This window comes from Saimiri boliviensis, chromosome 19 (assembly GCF_048565385.1).
Source record: "Saimiri boliviensis isolate mSaiBol1 chromosome 19, mSaiBol1.pri, whole genome shotgun sequence".
In the NCBI taxonomy this organism is placed as follows: Eukaryota; Metazoa; Chordata; class Mammalia; order Primates; family Cebidae; genus Saimiri; species Saimiri boliviensis.
In genome coordinates, this window is record NC_133467.1 from 14,637,442 (window position 1) to 14,660,591 (window position 23,150).

General features: G+C 40.8%; 3 protein-coding genes, 1 long non-coding RNA gene and 1 pseudogene across 10 annotated transcripts in view; 2 read left to right on the forward strand and 3 right to left on the reverse strand.

Moving 5' to 3' along the window:
* TOR1AIP1 (torsin 1A interacting protein 1) overlaps positions 1 to 1,267 on the reverse strand; it is a 33,127-nt gene extending 31,860 nt beyond the window's left edge. For 3 of the 5 annotated variants that reach the window (XM_074389681.1, XM_074389679.1, XM_074389678.1), the window contains exon 1: positions 689 to 1,265. In XM_074389681.1, coding sequence (XP_074245782.1) covers positions 689 to 1,163 — 475 coding nt within the window. In that variant the 5' untranslated portion in view covers positions 1,164 to 1,265. Of the gene's footprint in view, positions 1 to 688 lie in introns of all 5 variants that reach the window. The other 2 variants (XM_074389680.1, XM_074389682.1) reach the window with 2 other exon arrangements.
* A 6-nt stretch (positions 1,268 to 1,273) lies between these two features.
* On the reverse strand, positions 1,274 to 1,776 carry LOC141582151 (uncharacterized). The gene has a single exon (XR_012514990.1). It is a non-coding gene; the product is annotated as an uncharacterized LOC141582151 (long non-coding RNA).
* A 4,151-nt stretch (positions 1,777 to 5,927) lies between these two features.
* LOC101044812 (torsin-1A-interacting protein 2) overlaps positions 5,928 to 23,150 on the forward strand; it is a 45,412-nt gene continuing 28,189 nt past the window's right edge. Inside the window, exon 1 of one of the 3 annotated variants that reach the window (XM_074389684.1) lies at positions 5,928 to 6,018. The gene's annotated coding sequence lies outside the window, so the exon portion shown is untranslated. Of the gene's footprint in view, positions 6,019 to 17,604; positions 17,695 to 20,458; positions 21,952 to 23,150 lie in introns of those variants that run through there. The other 2 variants (XM_074389683.1, XM_074389685.1) reach the window with 2 other exon arrangements.
* LOC141582379 (U2 spliceosomal RNA) lies at positions 15,265 to 15,409 on the reverse strand (annotated as a pseudogene).
* On the forward strand, positions 17,691 to 20,355 carry LOC120360141 (torsin-1A-interacting protein 2). Its single transcript, XM_039459953.2, has one exon. The coding sequence runs from the start codon at positions 17,955 to 17,957 to the stop codon at positions 18,348 to 18,350; it is 396 nt and encodes a 131-aa protein (XP_039315887.1). The 5' UTR covers positions 17,691 to 17,954; the 3' UTR covers positions 18,351 to 20,355.

Here is a 23,150-nt window from a genome sequence, read left to right on the forward strand (position 1 = left end):
CTCACCAAAGTGGCCCATGTTTAGCAGGGACACATTTTAGCACCGGAGAAAGAGCAATCAGCTCCAGTTTATGAGACACGGGGGCACATCAGCGCAGGATATAAGCGAGTTATCCCATTTCGGTGTGAGCACTGGGCGAGGTCTCAGACCAACTCACGGAACTCGGCCACCCCTCGAAATGCCCGCTCACAAAATCTCTCCTCCTCCTCTGCCCATCCGGGTGGGGAGGGAAAAAGCCGAGAAGGTTAGATCCTCAGCGGGGGACTCTGGCCTGCGAGCTTCAAAGAAGGAAATGGAAGTGGTTTCCGTAGAAACATCCGCGGGGTGGAGGGGACCGAAATGAAACCAGACCCGGAGTCCTTCGCTGTCCCCTCGTGAAGGTCTGCAGAAAAAGGCCGCCCTGACTCCCCGCGACGGATGCCCGATGTTGGGCACGGCGCCCCAGCCCTGCGCGGGTCGCTCGGTACGACCGTCTTCCCACTCCTCGGGTCGGCGCTTCCTTCCCGCTAGCGGGTCAGGATGGACCCTGCACCGGGGCCCACCTCCAGACGGGGCCGGGGAGCACCCAATACCCAGTACCCAATCCCAGTCCTTAGTACCCGGGCGGGGGTGGGATCCACCGAGGCGCGCGCCCGCCCCCGCGCGTCCCCTAGCTCGCGGCTGGGACTGTTACCCCCGCGGTCCTCACCTTCAGAGGAATGAGAGTCCCGCAGCCCTCTCCTAGTCGTGGCGGGAGACGGCTGTAGCGGAGGCTGCTCGGGGTGCTGCTGCTGAAGGCGGCTGGCCCTTCGCGTCTTCATCTCCTCGGCTTCCTGGGGTCGCGGCTGCCTCCGCTGCCTAGACCGAAGGTAGTACGCGCTTTCTCTCACTTCCTCTTTCGCAGAATCATGCCGGAACTCTTCGAGCCGGATTCGTTTTCCCACCGGGGATCTTTCTTTGGCCGCCCGGGGCTCGAAGTCACCGTACACTTCTGGCGGCGCCTCAGAAAACCTCACTTCCCGCCGGCCCTGGCGCGACAGAGGAGTTGCGTACGCAGGCGCGTCGCTGCTGCCGCCATTTTGAGGGGCGAGCCGGCCCCTTCCTTCTCGGATGGGGGCCCTGGGGGTGACGTGCATACCCCATCCTTCCCGCACCGCCTCCGCCCGCCGCCCCTCCCCCGCCATAGTTGTTGACGTAGCTTGAGTTGATCGCGAAGATGGCTTTAATGGAGCCTGGGTTCTCCTGCCGGTGGTGGCGATGGCTTCTCGGGGGTGTTAGGCGGTGGTCGCTGTGGTCAGGGAGGCAGTTGAGTGTCGCCGGGGCCGCCGCCTGCGTCGTCACTGCTGTGTAGCAAACCTGCCTCTGGGCCCATGGTGTGTCTTGAGGGCTGTGGGAGAGGCAGTGCCAGAGCTGGGTCAGCTGCTGTGGGTCGCTCCCGCCTCCTGGCTGGAGGCACCAAAGAGGAGGGGAAGGGGGAGGAGGACGTCTCTGCCATCGGCCTCAAGTAAGGGAGGGGTGGGGGCGACGGAAGGGTAGGAGGGCAGACTGCCCGTCCCAAGCCCCGCCGCTCGTGGCCAGTGTTGCCTGCACGCAGGGAGGCTCCGGAAAAGCGAGTGCGACGAGGAGGGAGAAGACCGAGTTTCGCTGCTTGGCCCCAGGCTGTTGCGCAGTTCCCTTGGAATCTTTTTGATCGACTGTTAGGTTGGCCATGTCCTTCCCGGTGTCCCTGGCAGGAGCGATGGCCAGAGAGAGAACTTCTGCACACGTCATGTTTTCGTGGCGAAATGTTGAGTCTCAACTTCCTTAGGAAGGCGGTTACCTAGTTTTAAATTTTGTCACCTGTTGAGAGTGTACAAAATCCCATCTACAGTCATAGTCGTTGGAAATATTTTCTTTTCTGAAATATACCCATAGGAAACAACCTTATTCCTGTTTTTTAATATTTCTTAGTTTTCTACCAAGAAGCCCTTGTTCGGAAGACCATGTTAGCGCTACATTATGCACAGTGAGAAGCAAACAAGTTTTTTGATTAAAGACAGCACTGTAATTTTAAGTTGTGATCCATTACTTTTTTTTTTTTTTTTTTTTTTTTTTTTGAGACGGAGTTTCGCTCTTGTTACCCAGGCTGGAGTGCAATGGCGCGATCTCGGCTCACCGCAACCTCTGCCTCCTGGGTTCAGGCAATTCTCCTGTCTCAGCCTCCTGAGTAGCTGGGATTACAGGCACGCGCCACCATGCCCAGCTAATTTTTTGTATTTTGAGTAGAGACGGGGTTTCACCTTGTTGACCAAGATGGTCTCGATCTCTTGACCTTGTGATCCACCCGCCTCGGTCTCCCAAAGTGCTGGGATTACAGGCTTGAGCCACCGCGCCTGGCTCGATCCATTACTTTTATTGTGGATATGACGTGATGCTCTGCATTTGATTTAGCATGTTTTGTGGACTTTATGTAATAAGACAGCATGATAAAAGCTGTTTGTTTCACCTCCATATACCATGTTTACAGATGTGGCTAATCTTCAAATACCTAACCAAATTTAGACACACTCAGGGAAGGTCGATTAAGTTCGTGTAAAGTCTGAGTAATTATTGAAAGAAAGCTTACTTCAAAAAATAAAATAAAAATAAGCGTGGTAGCTCATGCCTGTAATCCCAGCACTTTGGGAGGCCGAGGCGGGTGGATCACGAGGTCAAGAGATCGAGACTATCCTGGTCAACATGGTGAAACCCTGTCTCTACTAAAAATACAAAAAATTAGCTGGGCATGGTGGCACGTGCCTGTAATCCCAGCTACTCAGGAGGCTGAGGCAGGAGAATTGCCTGAACCCAGGAGGCGGAGGTTGCGGTGAGCCGAGATCACGCCATTGCACTCCAGCCTGGGTAACAAGAGCGAAACTCCGTCTCAAAAAAAAAAAAAAAAAAAAAAAAAGCTTAAATTACTTTCACATGTACAACTTCTTGTAGGACTTTGTATGATTGATTAGATTGACTACATTTTACAAATTGTAATTTGGATACCAGTTACAATGAGTGATCCTGAACAATATGAAGGTGTTTGTTTATTCTTCCAAGCAATCTTAAAATGTTTCTGAGTAACTCATTTGTTGCTCAAACTTGGCACAAATTTCAACTACTGAAGTCGTAATCTGTACTATGTTTTTACTAATATTGTCCATAAATTTGGCCACAGGCACGAGGAGTTACAGCTTTAGAGTGAAATAGGGTTTGGCCTGTTAGGAGCTTAGTTTACTGTAGGTTTATAAACAATATAGGTTTTAAAAAACTGCAGGAACAGTAACAAGAAAGACCCTACCCTCCCTCCCTTTCTTTCTTTCTTCCTCTCTTTCTTTTTCTTGTCTTTTAAGGAAACGTGAAAAGGATACTCTCTTTTGTCAGCCTGGATTAGATGCTATATTTTGGAAATTTGCTAGATTTACTCTTCTCCAGTAAAATCCTGAAAAGTATTGATATCATAATATGTGGCTTTCATTTATGTTTTAAGTAGTGCTTTCTCTTTAAAGCGGCTATTACATGACTCAGTAACACGATAGTAAACGTTCCTTAATAGATTTACTTATTAAATGTAAATTTTATAGTAATATATTGAGTTCATGTTATGAACATTAAAGCCTCCTTGAAACATTTTACAAAGACAGGTGACTGTAGAAACTGGGATACTAGCTTATAAAACTTGGATACAGGTTGTAAAACTTGGGTTTGAGGGACAAATTAAAAAGGAGACGAGAGTCTGATTCAAGTTGAATTAGAAGTTGAAAGATTCTACATATTACTGAATAATCAGACTATGCATATTTTGTAATTAAAACTGCTTGTAAAGGCTTAGGAATGGCCTTTCAACTAAATTAATGAGACACTTATTGTAAAATTAGAGGCATGGTAACTTTAATGCTAACATATATATATATATACACATATATATGTATATATGTATATGCATAGGATTTTCCCTCTTTTGTCGAGGTTGTAAGCATATAGAAACATACCTCTACTGTGATTGCCTCCTTCACCTAGAAACCGTGCAGATACCAAACTTTCATCACTGTGAGGCAAAGCTAAACTGTTGTCAAACTAGATATTCTGCTGTAGCTATTATCCAGTCTGTAAGAGTGGCTCAAAACAGGTGACATTACAGTGACAGTAGACCACCTTGGTCTCCGAAAGTGCTGGGATTACAGGCATAAGCCATTGAGCTCAGCCAAAACCAATTCTTTTAAATGAAACATTTTAAAACAATAAATTTTTGTATAGGAACTTTTTGTTTAGGGTAAGTAGAAATTCAGTTAAAGAGAAAGCATCTATCCATTGTGACTTAGTAGAAATGAAGTAGGCAACATTGTTATTTTTAATAAGGAAAAGATGATTAAAATATTAAATAGGAAGTTAATTAAAGACATAGGCACCATTTATTCCTCATTCTTACAAGTGATTGGAAAAAGTATTTTAATAATACAAATGAAAATATCTAGCTGGAAATGTTACACTGAAATTAAACACAATGAAGTGAATGGAATATAGTATTCTACTTTGTTGAATTAGAAATTGCAGTTAATTATTAAACAGCATTGAGTATTACCAAATCCTGTCACTTCTGCCAAAAGAGGATGATTGAGAAATGAAGGCATCAAAAGTCATATTACATGAGGGATTATTAATTCAGTATGTCCTCTGTGCTGGGGATACATCAGTGAACAAAATAGACTAAAAGACAAAAAACGTTTTCTTCCTTTTTAGAGATTATATTCTATGGGAGGAGTCAAGCAAAAATCAAAATAAGTAAAATAGTGTATTGGTCAGGACTGTTACAGAAAAATAAATGAGGAAAGGGGAAGGGAGTTTTACATGCGATTTCTTCTGTGTTGTGTTGAATTGGCGTGGGTCAGGACAAGAGTTTTAGACATACTCGATTTTGCCCCCAACCAATCGTATGTTCTTGGGTAAGTTGCTCACCATCTCTTAATTTTCACATTTATAAAATTAACAGATCAAAGCAATAGCTATTTTTTGTTACTACTATCATTTAGCAGACACGCTACATACGTCATCTAATTTATTCATAACAATCTTATGAAGTAAACAACGTCCCCATTTGACACACGAGCAAACAAACAGATTTAGATTAGGCAACTTGAGTTCCAGGACACGGTGCTTGCCCTTATCATTCGGCACTGGTTCTCACTGTGTTGGTCCTGAGTTAGGTCATAGGGGTCAGGGTGGAAAGACGTCTTGCAGAGATTCCTGCAATCCTGTCAGATAGCTTGAGAACTCTGGGACCTCTGCAGGTTGGTTGCACACATTTACCGTGCCTATAGCTGGGTAAGACGACCTGGCAGTAGAGGGCGAAGGATGGAGGAGAAGGCGGCAGAAGGCAGGGCACAGAGACTACTACTCCCAGCATTCCACGGGCTCCTTCCCGCGGAAAGTGTCTGTCGTACGGGCGGGGACGCTGGACGACATTCGGGCCGCCGCGGCCGCTGGGTGCAGCCGGGCGGTGTGGAGTGGAAAGAGCACTCGAAGAGCTCCCCTGATACTAACCGTTCTGCGATTTAAAACTCCGCCAGAATTTGTAAGTAAACAAAATGACTATACAACTTTTCCGTGTTTTAGTATTGGAACTGATAATACCGAATTTTTCAAAAGGGCTTTCAGAAACGGCCCCTCCCCACCCCCACCTCCTTACTGCCCAAACGATATTTTTATTTTTATTGTTTTTGAGACCGATACTTGCCCTGTCACCCAGGCTAGAATACGGTGTCGCGATCACAGCTCACTGCAGCCCCGTACTCCTGGGCTCAAGCGATCCTCCCGCCTCAGCCTCCCGAATAGCTGGGACTCCAGGCCCGCAACACCATGCCCCGCTAATTACTTTATGTTTTATTTTTATAGAGACAGGATCTCACTATATTGCCCAGGCTGGTCTCGAATGTCTGGCTTCAAGTGATCCTCCCGCCTCAGTCTCCCAAAGTGCTGGGATTACAGGCTTGAGCCACCACACCTGGCCTCACTCGAACAGTAAACGAGGTAGGTTGGGGTTATATTTTCGTTTTGAGATAAAACGAAACAGAATCTTATAAATATTAGACGGGTTAAGATGTGAGTAAATTTTTAGCTTTAAACTTTAAGGTGAGAAGCAGAATTATTTTAGGGTTCGAAATGTAAGTGGGAAACTTCCCTACTAGTGCAGGTGGGGATTACTCCATGCCCGGCAGGCCTGGGGTCTCAGCATTCATCATCCTAATCCTGAAAAGATAGTAATTTAAAAAAACGTGGTGCTAAAAAGGGCAAACTTGTAGTTTTATTAAGACCTCCTACCATTTTGCTCATATATTATGTATGTACCATACTCTCAGTTGTATTTCATATCGGATAAAAAAGTTTGCACCTTTTCCTTCTTTTAACAAAGTTCTTAGTACTCTCTACTTGGTGAGTAATGCTTAATTATCAGACTTGATACTGTTACATAGATCCGGAAATGAGTTACACGGATTAAACATACTGGTTTTGTTTTACCTGTCTTTAGGTTTTAAAACATTTTATTTTGGATCTGTATGAAAGATCCTTTCTTTGTTTTGAGCTGTGGCAGCTATCCATGTTTTTTGAGTTTTATTTTTTCAGCACAAGATGAGTATAAAGGGGCCAGTGGAAACATTTAATAAAAAAAAAGAACTCTAAGTAAGTAACTATAGATGTTCTTGGAAGCCTTTGTGTGGATTAGAACAGTTTGAAAAACCAACATTTACTGTGAGAACTGAGTGCCTGGCTTCGGTAATGTTTATTCTGCTGAACGTGCAGTCCACAACTTGATTACCTGTTTTTCTGCAGGTTTATGACGTAACCTTGGCTGACTCATTTAAGCTCTATTTTATCTATTTTCTTTCTAATGTAGAGGTAATGTTAGCTTGAGAACTTCAATAATTCACAAAGAAATTAACTTCAGAATTTAGCTAATTATTTGAGGATGATTGGGTATTTTAATAATGCGTTGAATCTTGTGCATAACTTATTTTTGCCTAGGAAGTCATTTCTGTATTCCATTCATGTCCATGAACACAGAAGTCAAAACTGTATTCCAAGAAAATCCACACTTCTTTGAAGTGCTACTTGAATTTCCTGAAGGAAAGTTTGCTTCAAGGAGCCTTGTCTACTTTCTTACTTTGAGGTTGTTCACTAAGCCAACTGTGAAGGCACATTAACCTGAAGGTTCTACAACCTCCAAAAAAAAAACAGAAAGAATGAAGAATTGGCTGTTTTTGTTTACCATTTAGAATTTTAATTGTGTTAAAATTTCATTAATATTTCTGCATCATATGAACCACTGGATTAAACTGTGTCCCACAAGAAGGAATTCAGTAGGTGATCATACATTATCATAAATTTTGCACAGAAATCAAGCATTTGGGAATAAGAAAGGGTATCCCTAACATCAATAATGAGCGTAGACTTTGGAGTCATAGCTGGGCTTGAATTCCTGTGTTGTCACTGTATGGGCTGTTTTCCTCTTTACTAATTAATATTTAAAGGAGTTGGCCCATGATTTTTTTTCTTTTTCTTTTTGGTGCCATGGTCAGTTATGATCTGTGCTCATAATTTTGGTAATTGAAATTTCTGGGAAGAAAATTTATCTGTAATTCCACTACCTCAACAAATCATACTGTTTTGGTTTTTAGAGATTTTCCTTCAGCCCTTGACCATGAGTATATATCATGTAAATAAATGTAATGACATTTTTGCAAAACGTCAAATTTTAAAACATTGGTTTCTTCTGGGGTTTTGTTTTAATTACATAAATGAAGCTGCCTGGTTTTGCCTTTAATAGTTCAAATAGGCCAGGTGTTACGGCTCATTCCTGTAATCCCAGCACTTTGGGAGGCTGAGGTGGGTGGATCACTTGAGGTCAGAATTTGAGATCAGCCTAGCCAACATGGTGAAACTCCATCTCTACTTAAAATATAAAAAAGTTAGCTGGGTGTGGTGGCGGGGGCCTGTACTCCCGGCTTCTCAGCAGGTTTGAGGCACAAGAATTGTTTGAACTTGGGAGGTGGAGGTCGCGGTGAGCCGAGATAGTGCCATTGCACTCCAGTCTGTACAACAGAGGGAAACTCTGTCTCGAAAACAAAACAAAACAAAAAACAAAGAAAACCAAGGGCAGAGAAGGGGAGGGAGAAAGAGAAAAAAAACAAAAACACCAAGTCGGAAGCTGGAGCAGTCATTTAGGTCTAGGCAGTCTGACCTTGGAGGATAGTTCTATGTTGGGTTCTATATTGGTAGATTTGCTTTATGGATGTTAGGTCCTATTTATAGGCAGGACTTGATCCTGGAGGCTTACTTATAAGTTCTTTGTATAAAAGTAACATTATTTACAGTTTTTGTCTGTTTGTTTTTTGAGACAGCGTCTCTCTCTTTCCCAGGCTGGAGTGCAGTGGCACAATCACAGCTCACTGCAGCCTTGACCTTCCAGTCTCTAGTGATCCTTCCACCTCAGCCTTCCAAGTAGCTGGGACTACAGGCACACACCCCATACTTGACTAATTTTTGTATTATCTTGTGTAGCCAAGGTCTCGATATGCTGCCTAGTGCCCAGGCTCTTCTCTGAACCCTTGGGCTCAAGCAGTCCTCTCCTGCCTCAACCTCCCAAAGGGCTGGGATTATAGGCATGAGACATTGTACCTGACTACAGTATTTTTTAAAGTAGTGTTTAGAGGTACTTTATAACTGCCTTTTTTTTTTTTTTTTTTTTTTTTTTTTTGAGACAAGGGCTTGCTCTGTCACCCATGCTAGAGTATAGTGGCACTATCACTGCAAACTTGAACTCCTGAGCTCAAGTGATCCTCCCACTTCAGTCTCCCAGGTTAACTGAGACTACAGACACACACTGCCATACCCAGCTACTTTTTGTATTTTTGTAGAGATAGGGTGTTACTATGTTGCCCAGGCTGGTCTCAAACTCCTGGCCTGAAGTGATCCTCCCACAGTAGCCTCTCAGAGGGCTGGAATTAAAGGCATGAGCCACTGCGCCTGCCTTATCTCTCCCGCACCCCACTTTTACCTATTTTGACCACTAGATTTTTAACAAATTTTGTAGGAAAATAAAGATTAGGGAAATGTTTAGTCCCTTAGCAGATGAGGCCATTCACCTATAGTTTTATTAGTTGCAGTAAAAATATAACTTATACACAAGGCAAATTATAAGGTTTAAGCTTTCCTTTTTTAAAATTAAAAATACAAGATTTATAATGAAGGAAAACTAACTTTAAACCAATGGTCCTTAAACTTTATAGTGAACACCAGAGTCATCTGGCAGATCTGTGAAAACAAATTTCCTGCAGGAGTCTCAGAGATTCTGGTCTAGGTTGGGGCCTGAATTTGTACTTTTAGCAAGCTCCTAGGTAACGTTAATGATTCCAGCTAATAAATTTAATATAGTGAGGAAACAAACACTTGTTGTCCGCCTGTCTGGCTTAATAGTACTATCCCAGTAGCACTGAGCATCCACATCTTGGCTTTTAAAGGAACCGGCACTTTTTAGAGAAGTGGCCGATTTCAGTGCGGGGGTGCAGAGAAAATCCGAGATGAGCCTAAAACATCTTGTGGCGCCTGAAAGTAAGGAAATGCTAAAAAAAAAAAAAAAGTTAGGGACCTTGTTGAAAGGACCCAAGAAGCAAGTTGAAGGAGTTCCTAGTATCCAAGTTGGAACAATTTGAGCAATAAAATGAATAATGATAGTATTGGACTTTAACCCATACAATAAAATGAGTTCATAATGATATTGCTAAATAAATAAATAAGTGGGGGGGAGGGACAACTAATTAATAAACGTTTATTTTTATTATTAATTCCAGTTAATAAACGTAGATGCGAAGAAGGAAATACAAAACCACTGTTAGGGAAACAGTACCAAAGTAGTTGTTGCAGACGAAATCCAGTTAGAGGAAAATCAGAATATTTACATAGTCTCTAAGTATCTCTCCCAGGATAATTATTAACTACAAATAATCTGACAGTGGAGATACTATGTTTACAAAGTGACCAAGGTTAACATCACCAGTAATAAGACAAGGACATCATGAACCCAAAGATAAGCAGTGAGAAGGACACAGCAGCATTTCTGAGGTATTTGCTGTTCCTGCCAAAAATGCATAATCTTTTTATCTTTCTAATCACGATAAAATATTATGAAAACCTAAACTGAGGAACATCCTACAAAATAACTGGCCAGGTCGGGTGCAGAGGCTCATGCCTGTAATCCCAGCACTTTGGGAATCCAGGGCAAGACGGTTGATCGAGCCCAGGAGTTTGAGACCAGCCTAGGTAACGTAGCAAGACCACATCTCTATTTTTTTTAATTAAAAACAAAAAACACCAAACCCCAAATAACTGACCAGTATTCTTCAAAAGTGTCAAGGTCACAAAGACATGAAAGGGTCATAAAAGACATGTAAAGACTGAGGAACTGTCATAGACCGGAGACTAAGGAAAAATAACAACTAAAGGCTACATGATGTGGGGATCCTGGATTGGCCCTGGGAACTTACAGAGGACAGTAGTGGAAAAAATGGTGAAATTATGAACATGGCCTCTAGTTTAGTTAATTGAATTGTACCAATGTTAATTTCTTATTTTTGATAACTATAAAATGCTAGATAAAAGGTATAAGGGAACTCTGTAGAATTTTTGCAACTTTTCTATAAGTCTAAAATTAGTTCAAAATAAAAAGTTTAATAAAAATATGTTGACTTGAAGTAGAACTCAAAGTGATTAGGGAAGTTAAACCAAAACTGGCAGTCAGTTGTGCCTCTCACTATCAGAAATTTTTTTGTTTGTTTGTTTTTGTTTTTTTGAGAAGGAGTTTAGCTCTTGTTGCCCAGGCTGGATTGCAATAGCGCGGTCTTGGCTCACCACAGCAGCCTCCTGGCTTCAAGTGATTTTACTGCTTCAGCCTGCTCAGTAGCTGGGATTACAGGCATGTGCCACCACATCCAGCTAATTTTGTATTTTTAGTAGACATGGGATTTCTCCATGTCGGTCAGGCTGATCTCGAACTCCTGACCTCAGGTGATCCACCCACCTCGGCCTTCCAAAGTGCTGGGATTACAGGCGTGAGTCGCCGTACATGACCACTATCGGAAATCCTAGCGAACTCTTAGATCCTTCATGCATAGCTTAATACCTCTACATGGTCAGCTAAAACTGCAGACGCAAGTCAAAGGAGTTTGGAGGGAATAGGACGGGTAAGTAGGCGAGAAATACTCTCTGTACTCAGAAAATATACATAGAATTTGAACTGCGCCAGGCATTCAGTTACTGTATAAAAAAACGGTTTCCTAAGGAAATAGAATGCTTTTTGTTCCTAGGTTATTACTTTTTCAGACTCCGTAGAATAAGTCACCAGTGAGTGAAAATACAGAGAAATGAGTGAGTAAATTGTGAAAATAATAATGCTGGGATATTATGACAGTGGATATGGTACAGAGGAGTGAGCAAGACTTAGAATTTTAGTTTTAGACAGACAATAAGTAGCTAGCACAAGTTAACGGAGATACCTAAGCTTGGCACCAGATCTGACTGATGAAAGTTGTATATTAGCCTTAAAGTTTTGGCTGCTGGTGTTTTGAAGTGAAACTGTAGGCAGAATTTGGACCATGGGCTTTTGGAGCATTAGAGCAACATAGAATTTTTATTCTATGTACCAGTAAGTTTCTAAACCAGTTGTTCACCTTTATGGTCATCCCCCTCAAAAAGTATGCTGGCAATGCATACACACCTGTTTTGTTTGTCAGTTCCTGGGGCAAGAGAGAGGAGAACATTCTGCAGCTGTTTTCTAACCTTGGATCATATTTTTTATTTGGCTTATCTGTTCTAAGGAGGGAACAGTGTGTGTACTAAATAGTGCTGAAGATTGTTATCCATATGCCTTCTCTCAGTATTCTCAAGACTATGCCTTCTCTCAGTATTCTCAAAACTGCCAAATTAAAAGTGCTTTCTCACAAAACAAGTTGACTTTTTCCCAGGAGCATTTTATTTGCAACAAAAAATTATTTTAGATTATACGAATTCAAAAAGAAGAATGATTCCTTTTTTCATACTTGTTAATCTTTTATCTAAATTCAGAAGTTGTGAAATAGGAATCTCTTAAATTTTCACTTTGTGTATGAAACTTATTGGAGACTATCTCTTACAAAAAAGTTATGATTATTGATTAGCTTTGACTACCCCCTAGAAGAAAATATTTAAAATAGGAATTCAAGAGAGTTTAAAGTATTTATACTTTTTCTATGTGCCTATCTTGATTTTATATATCATACGAGGAATTGGTTGAGGCTGAAGTCTAAAGGATAAATTGCCTGAAAAAGTCATTCCAATCCTGACTCAGTCTGAAACTTAATTCTCATGCTACCATGAAAAGAATGAAGGAATTTTTATCGATTGAAGGCAGGTTTGAGCCTATTATATACATACATTCAGGAAACTGAAAAGAACAAGATAGACTTTTTAGAGAAGTTAATTAAAAAGTTGCCATGGTTAGTTGATGTAAATGTCAGTGGAGAAATGGAACTGCATTTCTATTTCCGTGTGAAAGTACTATTTTCTTCTCTAAATTTTCTTTTAATGAAGTTTTCAGGAAGGATCTTAAATTTATTTTAATTCACATACACAAAGCCCCTGATTTGTATTTTCTTTTGTATGGCATTTGTGCAGTAGAAAAGCTCCTCAAATTTTTTTCGCCCACTGTTTAGTGAAGGAGGTTTGAAAATAGAGGCATCCCAGCTTCTGTTGTGGGCCTCCCTAAATTTCCTGTGATCTCTGCAGGGGATCTTTTTTATGTTCCTCCAAGTGCCCTTAGCCTTTGCTTAAGTCACTGGTTCCAGTCTGGATTCCCTAGACATCTGGAAGTCCTGAATGATTGTTCTTTCTGTATCCATAGTACTTGGCATTGGGCCTAGCACATGGTGCTTTCCTCAAATAACTTAAACAATTATGTTTAACAATCAGTAGAGTAATGGTAGTTCTCAAGGTATTTTCAGCATTTCTAAAAACCTAATGATAGTCATATATTTACCTTCAATCAGTTGCTTTGGACTTAAGCTAATGGAGTTGAGAAATGAAGCCGATTTTACAAATCCAAATCTTTCCTACTCTGTATTATAGGCATGTAATGAATTCTGCCTAATTTAAAATATTGGAAGTTCTAAACCAAGGCTAGTAATAGTAGTTTTTTGTTTTAGTAGAAATTCTGTTTGGCAGATCTACATATCTGATTACTAAAAATGAGAAAATGAAATTATTATGAGACTGCAGATTGTTTGGACATCTTTCCAAAATGGGGGAGGAGGGGTGAGGTTGGAAGAAAGTTACCTTGGATAGCAAAACGATTAGGAACCATAGTGCCTATGGTCCTGAGTAATTTCAGATTCCTCTAGGAGTTTAAAAAGAGTTACCATCTTGTTGGAAAAAAAATCCACATGTGTATATAGAGAGTGTTATATGGTAATTTCAGAGGATTCAGGACTCTCTGAAGTTTGTCCTGTATTTTTTGGTGTGGAATTGAAAAATTAGAAGGGGGTGATTTCTCCCACTGCCAGTATTTATTCATAATGGAAGAGGAGGGTCCTTTGGCTTTGTGAGATTAAATGAGTTAATATAAATAAAGTGTGTAGAACAGAAAATAGCACTCCATAAGGGTTAGCTACTAAGTGTTATTATCTAACAGACAGAAGGTTACTGTATACCATTTAATACCCTGCCAAATAAAGCTCGCTGAGCTGTAGATTGCTTGGAGGAACTGTATCTTTTTCTAATTTGTATAAAGGCGTCATATGAAATAGCAGCTTCCCTACACACAAATTCATGTCTTCATAGAGTATGCTAAGATAAACCCTCTTTTTTGTACAACATTGGGTAGGCTTCTTTTACCTTATTTCTATGAAGAAACGGCTGCTTAAAATTCTGTGAGGAAAACCGACCCATATCCTTCTATATGGCTCTTCTTTATCCCAGTAAAAGTTGCCTGCTTTGCCTCTGAGCACATTAACTGCTACTGGTCTTCTCGTCCACAGTGTGAAAGTTTGTTTTTGCTTATTAATCTCTTTCTCTTTTTAAACATTATAAAATATTGAATACAGATGCTGTAAGCTATTAGGATTTATGATACAGTGGTTATTCTTGTACCTACACCCAGTTAAAGAAAAACAAAATTACAATTATCTTTGAAATTCTTTGAATGTTCTTCATCTCCCAGTGTTCCCTCTCCCATCAGAGATAATAATTATCCTGAGGTTTGGACTCATACTTTTTTTTAAAGCTTTATTATATACTTATCCCTAAACAATGCATTACTTTTATATGCTTTTGAAACTTTATGTAAGTGGAAAGTTTATATAAGAATTGTGCATGTATGTATGTTTTTCCTTCTGCTACTTGCATTTTTTTTTAAGCTCAACATTCTTTGTTTGTTTGTTTTTTTTTTTTTTTTTTTGAGACGGAGTTTCGCTCTTGTTACCCAGGCTGGAGTGCAATGGCACAATCTCGGCTCACCGCAACCTCCGCCCCCTGGGTTCAAGCAATTCTCCTGCCTCAGCCTCCTGAGTAGCTGGGATTACAGGCACGCGCCACCATGCCCAGCTAATTTTTGTATTTTTAGTAGAGACGGGGTTTCACCATGTTGACCAGGATGGTCTCGATCTCTTGACCTTGTGATCCACCCGCCTCGGCCTCCCAAAGTGCTGGGATTACAGGCTTGAGCCACCGCGCCCGGCCCAAGCTCAACATTCTTGAGTTTCATCTATGTTTATAAGGACAGTATCCTATTGTACAGAAATACCTCAATTTATTCATTCTCCTGTTCATGGCCATTTTGGTTGTTATTTTGCTCTTACACAGTGCCACCATGAATGTTTTTATTCATGTTTTTAAATGTACATGTGTAATTTCTCTAGGGTATATGCCTAAGAGTGGAATTGCTGAGTTATAGGAAATGCACATCTTCAGCTTTACTAGGTAATGCCAATTCCAAAACTGATTACAGATTTATAGTCTTGTCATTAGAGTGTAAGAATTCAGGTTACATTTTATTTTTGTCATTTATTCATCCAGAAATATTTATTGGTCACTATAACAGTAAATAAAAGGATAAAATGTCCTGCTCTCAGGAAGTTTATATTTTAGTAGAGAAAAATAGCCAAAATAAATAATATAGCAAAATGGTACCTGTTTTATGGGAAAAAAAAAAAAAGCAAGGGTAGTGCTTGTTATTGTACTGCTCATAGAGCCATATGGGAGATTTGAGTTTAAGAGGATGAGATATAACCGAGAAGTCCTGTGTTTCAGGTGGTGATTGACATAAACAGAGATGCAAATATGAGATTGATCCTGATGCTTTCTACACTTGATCTTAGCCAAAAGGCCAAGAAGCGATGGTCCTGATGCTTTTAAGCAGATAATGGTAGTGAAGCTGTGAGTGTTGGGGTGGGTATGGGGGTTAGGAATCTTGGCATTAGCATTTTCCTAGGCCCCTTTTATTCCTACTCATCCATTAGCTCTAAGGCTAAAGAATGGGTGAAGAAGCTGTAATGGTTGGTATTATTCTGAGCATTCGGGGTTCTGGGGCCTCCTATTGGCTCTTGCCTGTAGGAGAGGAGGAAAGACTTGTTTGGAACGTATGCAACAATGGAGTTCTCTTGATACAGAATTACTTGGAATTCTAGTGCTTGTTTGATTACTAAAGTTGGAAAACTGAAGGTTGGGGAATGGATGGAATTTTTCTGAGCACTTTGAGCTTTAGGGCTTTCTCCTGACTCCTACCAAGGAGTCCTCTGGGAAGAGTGTTTTTTCCTACATTATGTGGAACCCCCTTTGTCAGACTTCTTAGTTTTTGTAGTCTGGTAGATGTAAAATAGTATCTTGCTGATACTACAGTAGTATCGTATTGTATTTATTTGATTTTGCTCTAAAAATCCAAAATTTGATCATTTAAATGTCAGACTTTTTATTTTTTATCTTCTGTGTTTATTGGGCTCCACCATTGTGTAAGTTTCATTCGTCATCTCTCTGTACCATGACTAGATGCCCAAGGTTTAATTCAGCAGCTGAATCTTTTACTCTGGTAGCTTTTGTCAATAGACCCTCAGGGAACTCTGTTATACCCTGTGCAAACCCCACCTTTTGTCCCCTCTGCCTGAGGAACTGAATTAGTAGCCCTCAACTGTATACTGCTACCTAACTTCAGAAAACACATCAGTATATCTGTATTGACTCTCTTTCACCTGCTCTGGGGCTCCCATCAAAGTACGGGCCCCATGTTGTAGCACTGTCAGAGGCTCTTCATTTACATTTTAAATTTACTATTTTAAAATCTGAGAATCACAGCTATTATTTCTGTAAGGAAAGTGTTCTGGCTTACCACAGTAAGGCCATAATTCCTTCTGTTTTTCCGGCCAGATCTTTATATTTTAACCCATGCTTTCCCCAGTGTCTCTTATTACTCTCACAGGATCGAGCCTCAGAATTTACAAAAAGAACATGGGAGAAAGTCGTGGTATATAGTACTCTGACAATCTGTGACACTCTCTAGGTGACCTTCTACAAACATCCTACTGTCCCACCTTGTTTACATGCTACATTCAGTGTCATGAAAGAGTGCAAAGATGATGATAGTATCTGCAAATTCCAACTGATTTACTATGCATTTTCTAAGAACAGCTCAGGACTATTGCTCAGCGCTATGACTTACTTACCTTCTCAGACTGAAACTAGATGGTGGGCAATGAGACCTGCCCCTTTGATTTTTTTTTTTTTTTCCTTAAAAGGGATTTCATTCAACTTCCTATGGTTAGCTTTTAAGACTATTATGTAAAAATCGTGTAAGCTTTTTTGTGGATGGATTGAAACCTATTAAGGAAAGCCTGTCATTGTTAATGTTCCCATACATTGTGGGAATGCCATACCTGGCACCCGTTTTACAGAAGAGATTTACAAAAGATCTCAGAGTTTTACCAAGTTAGACGTGATCGTACAGACCTTATTATTCACAAGCTACACATGGAGTAAAAAAGAAATACAGTCCTAAAAAAATTAAGCTAGTCCTAGTATAAATGATGTAGAATTCTTTCTAGTACCAACAGATCAATTGGTTTGAACCCATGTTTAAATAGTCATGGGAAAACCCATGAGACATTTCTTAACTGCCTATAACTAACCTGAATAATTTCCAAATGCATGTTTCTAATAATAATGTGAGCAACTGCAAAACCCATATGAGTCGTCTGAAGTTTTATCATTTACAGGTATGTGACGCATTCCAGATTCTCCATCCAACTCAGCATCAGCTACTTCATATCAACTGGGTCCTGATTAATGTTCTCCCAAGACAGACTTCACTGGATCTTCGCTCAAGACGACTCTGCCAGGTTTTTCTGACCCCTCTACATTGCTATAAAGTGTCAAGGCCTTAAGACTTGGGTACGTGTATTACAACGGCAAGAGTGCCAGCACCAACAAAAGACCCATTGGACCTGTCAGCTCCTCTGTTTCACCAAGCAGACACAATAACCTTCCCAACAAAGCAGAGTAAGCCAAGTGCCTCTGTGTGACACCACCAGCAGCTGATAACGCATAAGAAAAATATAACTAATTTAAACTAGAGCCCTATCTCTTCTTGAGAAGCTGGGATTTGAAGGAGCTATCCTGAGATCGGTACTGCTAGTAAGTGACTGATAACATTGTAAACTGGATCGGTCCCTGAGTTCAGAGACTGAGTTGCAATTGAGTGAAAAATAGACAACGAAATCTTGAAGAATTGCACTGAGGTGCAAACCAAGTTTATTTGGCTCTCCAAGTAATATTGGTTGAACTAAGAAATTGGTAAACCAAACCTGTATTAGGACTGGTTGTTTGGGTGTCTCTCTTTGTCATTGTTGCCTCTTGCTGTTACATTGCTGTCTGTGTTGTCTTTCTAGGTCCAGATGTTTTCCGATAATTCGCATTGCCCTGATTGTGGACAACAGTGGTTCCCTAGTTTAGAGCTAGGCCACTGGTTGTACCAAACTGAACTTGTTGAAAATGAATGTTACCAGGTATTCTTAGACCGTATTAACAGAGCTGATTATTGCCCTGAGTGTTATCCTGATAATCCTGCTAATAGAAGCCTTATTCTTCCTTGGTCTTTCCCACTTGAGTGGGCTCCCCAAAATCTCACCAGATGGACCTTTGAGAAAGCTTGCCATCCATTTCTCCTGGGTCCTCCACTGGTTAGAAAAAGAATACATGACTCTCGAGTAGCTGGTTTTAACCCAGCATTGCAGTTAATCTTGACCAGAACAGATAAAACCTTAAACAAAAAGCTGGGCCAAAACAAATAGCTTCTGTCATAGTCAAAACTGTCAAGTCTAGAGGCTTTTGTGTGGTTAGCCCAAAGAAGATGGAAAAATAATTCATTTCTAAATCTGACCCAGATTGTCACTGCTTTGGGGGAACTGCGTAAATTGTTGGATCTGTTTCTGTGCCTACACATATTTTGCTCACCATGAATTTAGTCAGTATTCAGGCAGATTGTCCGTCTAGACTGAGGCTCATCCATATTTCCTATTAACAATGATTTGAAACTTAACCACTTCTAAAAAACTTTCTGCAGCTTAAATAGTGACATATGACAAGGTAGTCCTAGAGGGCAAGTCTCATACTGTGTGCTCCGTAATGGTATTTCTAATGATAACTTTCGTAGGAAAGCATCCTTGTTTTAGCTGGATCCTAGATTAGTGCAGTGAATTTTAATAAGTTACACTGTTATAGACTCCACTTCTTATGCATTAGTCAGTGATGATATATATAGATAGATAGATAGATACAATTTATCCTCATATAGCCATCTATTAATCATTGGCCCTCTTTGGCCCATCCTCAGTGTGGCTGTAACATTATTGATTACTGGTCACTGTCAGATAAGTCACATTCTATTAGGAAATACCTATATAGGTTTTGCAGAAACATGCAGAAATGCCACCTGTCTATACTTACTTGGCTTTCCATAAACAAAAGACTGCTTTTTCTTTGTCGTGACTGAATTTATAACATCCTCCCCTGGAAATGGAAAAATACCTATCTGGGAGATGTATGACAAAAGAAATTATCAAGCCTGACCTCATATATATTGTCAACAGTCTAGGGGAAGCATCTTCTTAGAACTAAGAAGATCCTGCTGAACGTTGGCCACATTCTGAACTTCTATAGTTCACGAAAATCATAGACCCAGAGTTGGGGTTAAGCCACTTAGAAAAAGCTGTTGAAAGCATCTCAGAGGCCACCGAATAATTTTTAAATTACAGTTAACATGCCAGGTGTCAAGGTATCTAGTGCTTTTCTATCACCTCAACAATATTAGCAAGGTCCCAGCTTCTTCCTGTCCTTCCTGCTTGGGATCTTTTTCTTTTTTGCTTTTGCTTTTTGAAAAGTAGTTACAGTCTTGCTGTATGGCCTAGGCTGGTCTCCAACTCCTAGGCTCAAGCATCCTCCCACCTTGGCCTCCCAAGGTGCTGGGATTACAGGTGTGAGCCACCTCACCCAGCCTAGGACCCATGTTGCTTTTTGTCTTTATGGTTTTTTTCTCAATGCATATGGTATGACCTCTTGTTGTACCAGGCTTTTTAATCCCTAGAAAAGGCTGGAAGTGGAGAGCAAATGGCTTTATTTCAAGTCTGTCTTTTATTTGGGAATCAAATATTTTCCAAAAATCCCTAGTAGATTTTTTCTTACATCTCATTAGAAAGTACCAGTTTACAAGGGAGCCTGGCAAAGCTTGGCAGAGGGGAATAGGGTTAGCATTGCCTGGGTAGGGCACATTGCCTCCATTAATGAAATCAGGGCTCTTTTTTATTTTTTTGAGACAGAGTCTTGCTCTTTTGCCCAGGATGGAGTGCAGCAGCACAATCTCGGCTTATTGCAACCTCTTCCTCCCAGGTTCAAGCGATTCTCCTGCCTCAGCCTCCTGAATAGCTGGGATTACAGGCACCCGCCACCACACCTGGCTGGTTTTTGTGTTTTTAGTAGAGATGGGGTTTCACCATGTTGGCCGGGCTGGTCTCAAATTCCTGACCTCAGGTGATCCACCTGCTGCAGCCTCCCATAGTGCTGGGATTACAGGCATGAGTCACCGTGCCTGGCCAGGGCTCTTTTGGCAAGGAAAAAGTGAGGAATGAATGGTTTTTGGTGTGCAACAAATCATACTTGCCACATGTTGTGAAACCTAAACGTATTTGTTAGTCTGTATGAAGAATGTACCCCAGAGATCCACCCTGTATCTGCCTTATGTCTCTTACAATGGAGGTTCTCTCCTGTTATATTGCTGAATAAACTATGTGAACTGCTAAATTGAGTGAAGACTAGTTAGTTTATCGCTAACTGTTTAATGAAGAACTTCACTATCCTACAATTCTTCCTAAAAAGTGAAAATTTACTTTGAGAGAGTGCTTTTGAGAATAGTATGATTAGTAGTATTATTAGAAAATGCTTATGTTACAAGGACATACACTAAAACAGTCTACAAATGTGAAAATTTAAATATCAGCAAAATAGAGAAAAGGTCTTTGTTTCTGTTTTAACCAGTCTCTCCATTAAATAGATCAGATTAGAAGGATTTATACCATTGATTTCTCAAATGAATACCTAAGCAGAACTTGGGAGAGCTTGTTTAAAAATGTACATTTCCTGGGAGCTGCGGTGGCTCAGGCCAGTTGTCCTGGTGTTTGAGGAGGCGAGGCTATGCGTTTGAGGCCAGCCTGGGCAACGTAACACCTTCTCATTCATTTGAAAAATAAATGCAGATTTCTTGGTCTGTTTTAGAAATTTTGATTTTTCAGGTTGATTATAGGGCCCAGGAATCTGTGTATTATAAATAACACCTCACGCTGGGTACAGTGGCATGTACCTTTTATCACAACTACTTAGGAGGTTGAGGCAGTAAGATTGTTTGAGCCCAGGAGTTCAAGACCAGCCTGGGCAAGATAGTGAGACCCCTGTCTCTTTAAAAAAAAAAAAAAAAAAAAAAAAGATAGAACTAGTATCTTGGGAGATTCTGATGCAGGCGCTCTATAGACCACACTTTGAGAAATGCTGTAGTAATATGTCCACAGTGTTTACTTATCTGGCTTAAGAGGATGGGAGCAGAGTACTCATAATACTGCAAGATGTTACCATTTATTTGGTAATGCTGGTAATGTAAAAAGAGGTTTCCTGTCAGACTGAAGATCACTGTTGATAATTTAGGTCATAACTTAGCCCCATTTTTCTCATTATTTAAACTAATCAGGACTGTTTCAGTCCTCTTCACAAACAGTTTTGTTTGGTGTCATTATAAGCTATGTGAATATACGGGCGAGAAAAAGAAATCAAAAATATTAATTTTAATATTAAGAAGGTTCCTTTGCCTTCAAACATGATCACATACCTGTAATATGGTAAGCTGTCAGAAATCAACATCATGGAGTAAAGCTCATAAAACTGAGCAAAGAAAAAAATTGAGGAGGGCTTTGAATACAGCTTTTCACTTTAGATCTTTCTAGTATGGCTTCAGATATTGCAGATTATTCTAGAATCCTCCATAGTTGATGTGAATAATGAATTTTATTAAAACATAAATGCTGTGTTGGTAAAATTAATTCTAATGACAAATGATCTGGAGGGTTACCCAGTGTTTTAAAGAGCCATACTAGTCTCTCTTTTTATAGCGTGGAAGAATGGGTAATACTGCTTATATGTTATGGTAGCATTTCTAAAATGACCGTTATAACTACTTCCTGTTATTTTATAGCAAACCTGGGAGTGGATGGTAGCATTTCTAAAATGACCATTATAACTACTTCCTGTTATTTTACAGCAAACCTGGGAGTGGAAGGGTTAATGGAAACATGCAAGGGCAGACTGGAAAGCCACCAAAGAGGTGGCTTCTGGGGGATGTGAGTGAGTGAGGTAAGATTCATCTCTGAGTTACAGGTGAAGGAAGTCCAGGCAAACAGGAAGGCAGAAATGAGTCCATGGCATCCAAAGAATATGTGGCAGTCCACATTCATAGCTGTCTGTAAAAGTGAGATGAACCATAGCCCTTTCATCTCTCCTGTCTCCCTGGCAACCCTGAGTCTCCATGGAATTTTAGGGACACAGCTTGAAAATTGCTTTTTATAGAGGCAAAATAATGGCCTTGCAGCCAGCTGGGTTTGTATTCTAATTCTGACATTATTAAATGACCCTGGGCATTTTAACCTCTCTGTATCTAGTTTCATCATGTGTGAAAAAGGTTGTGTAATAATACCTGCCTCATCCTGTTGTGAGGTTTAAATGCAATAACATATACCAAACATGGCACATACTAAATCTTTAGGATGAGGAAAGATACAAGGCAAGAAAGCAAAAGCAGAAGTTACAACTGGGGAATAATGTAGAGTCTTACTTACTGTTTTGTTGTTTTGAGACAGGGTCTTGTTCTGTCACCAGACTGGAGTGCAGTGGTGCCATCATGGCTCACAGCAGTCTTGACCTCCTGGGCTCAAGGGATCCTTCCACTTCAGCCCCCTAAGTGGCTGTGACTACAGGCTTGCACCACCATACCTAGCTAATTTTTGTATACAAAAATTATACACAAAGGAGTATTGCCATGTTGCCCAGACTCATCTTGAGCTTCTGAGCTCAAATGACCCGCTCACCTTGGCCTCCCAAAGTGCTGGGATTATACGCCAGAGCCACCATGCCCGCTGAGTCTTAGTTTTAGAACAGGGATGAAATCCAATTGTTTGAACTGATGCTGAATATTATAAACTTACTGGCTGGTAGTTCACACCTGTAATCCCAGCACTTTGGGAGGCTGAGGCAGGAGGAGGGCTTGAGCCTAGGAGTTCGAAACAAGCCCGAGCAACATAGTGAGACCCCAACTCTACCAAAAATTTTTAAGAAGAAAAAATTAGCTGGATGCAGTGGCATGTGCCTGTAGTCCCTGCTACTCAGGAGGCTGAGGTAGGAGGATCCCTTGAGCCTCAGTGAGCTGTGAGCTTGAGGCTGCAGTAAGCTATGATGGTACTGCTGCCCTCCAGCCTGAGCAACAGTGAGGGCCTGTCTCTAAAAACAAAAACAAAAAACTTCTTAAATCTCTCCTGATGAAGGACAAGATTGATTTT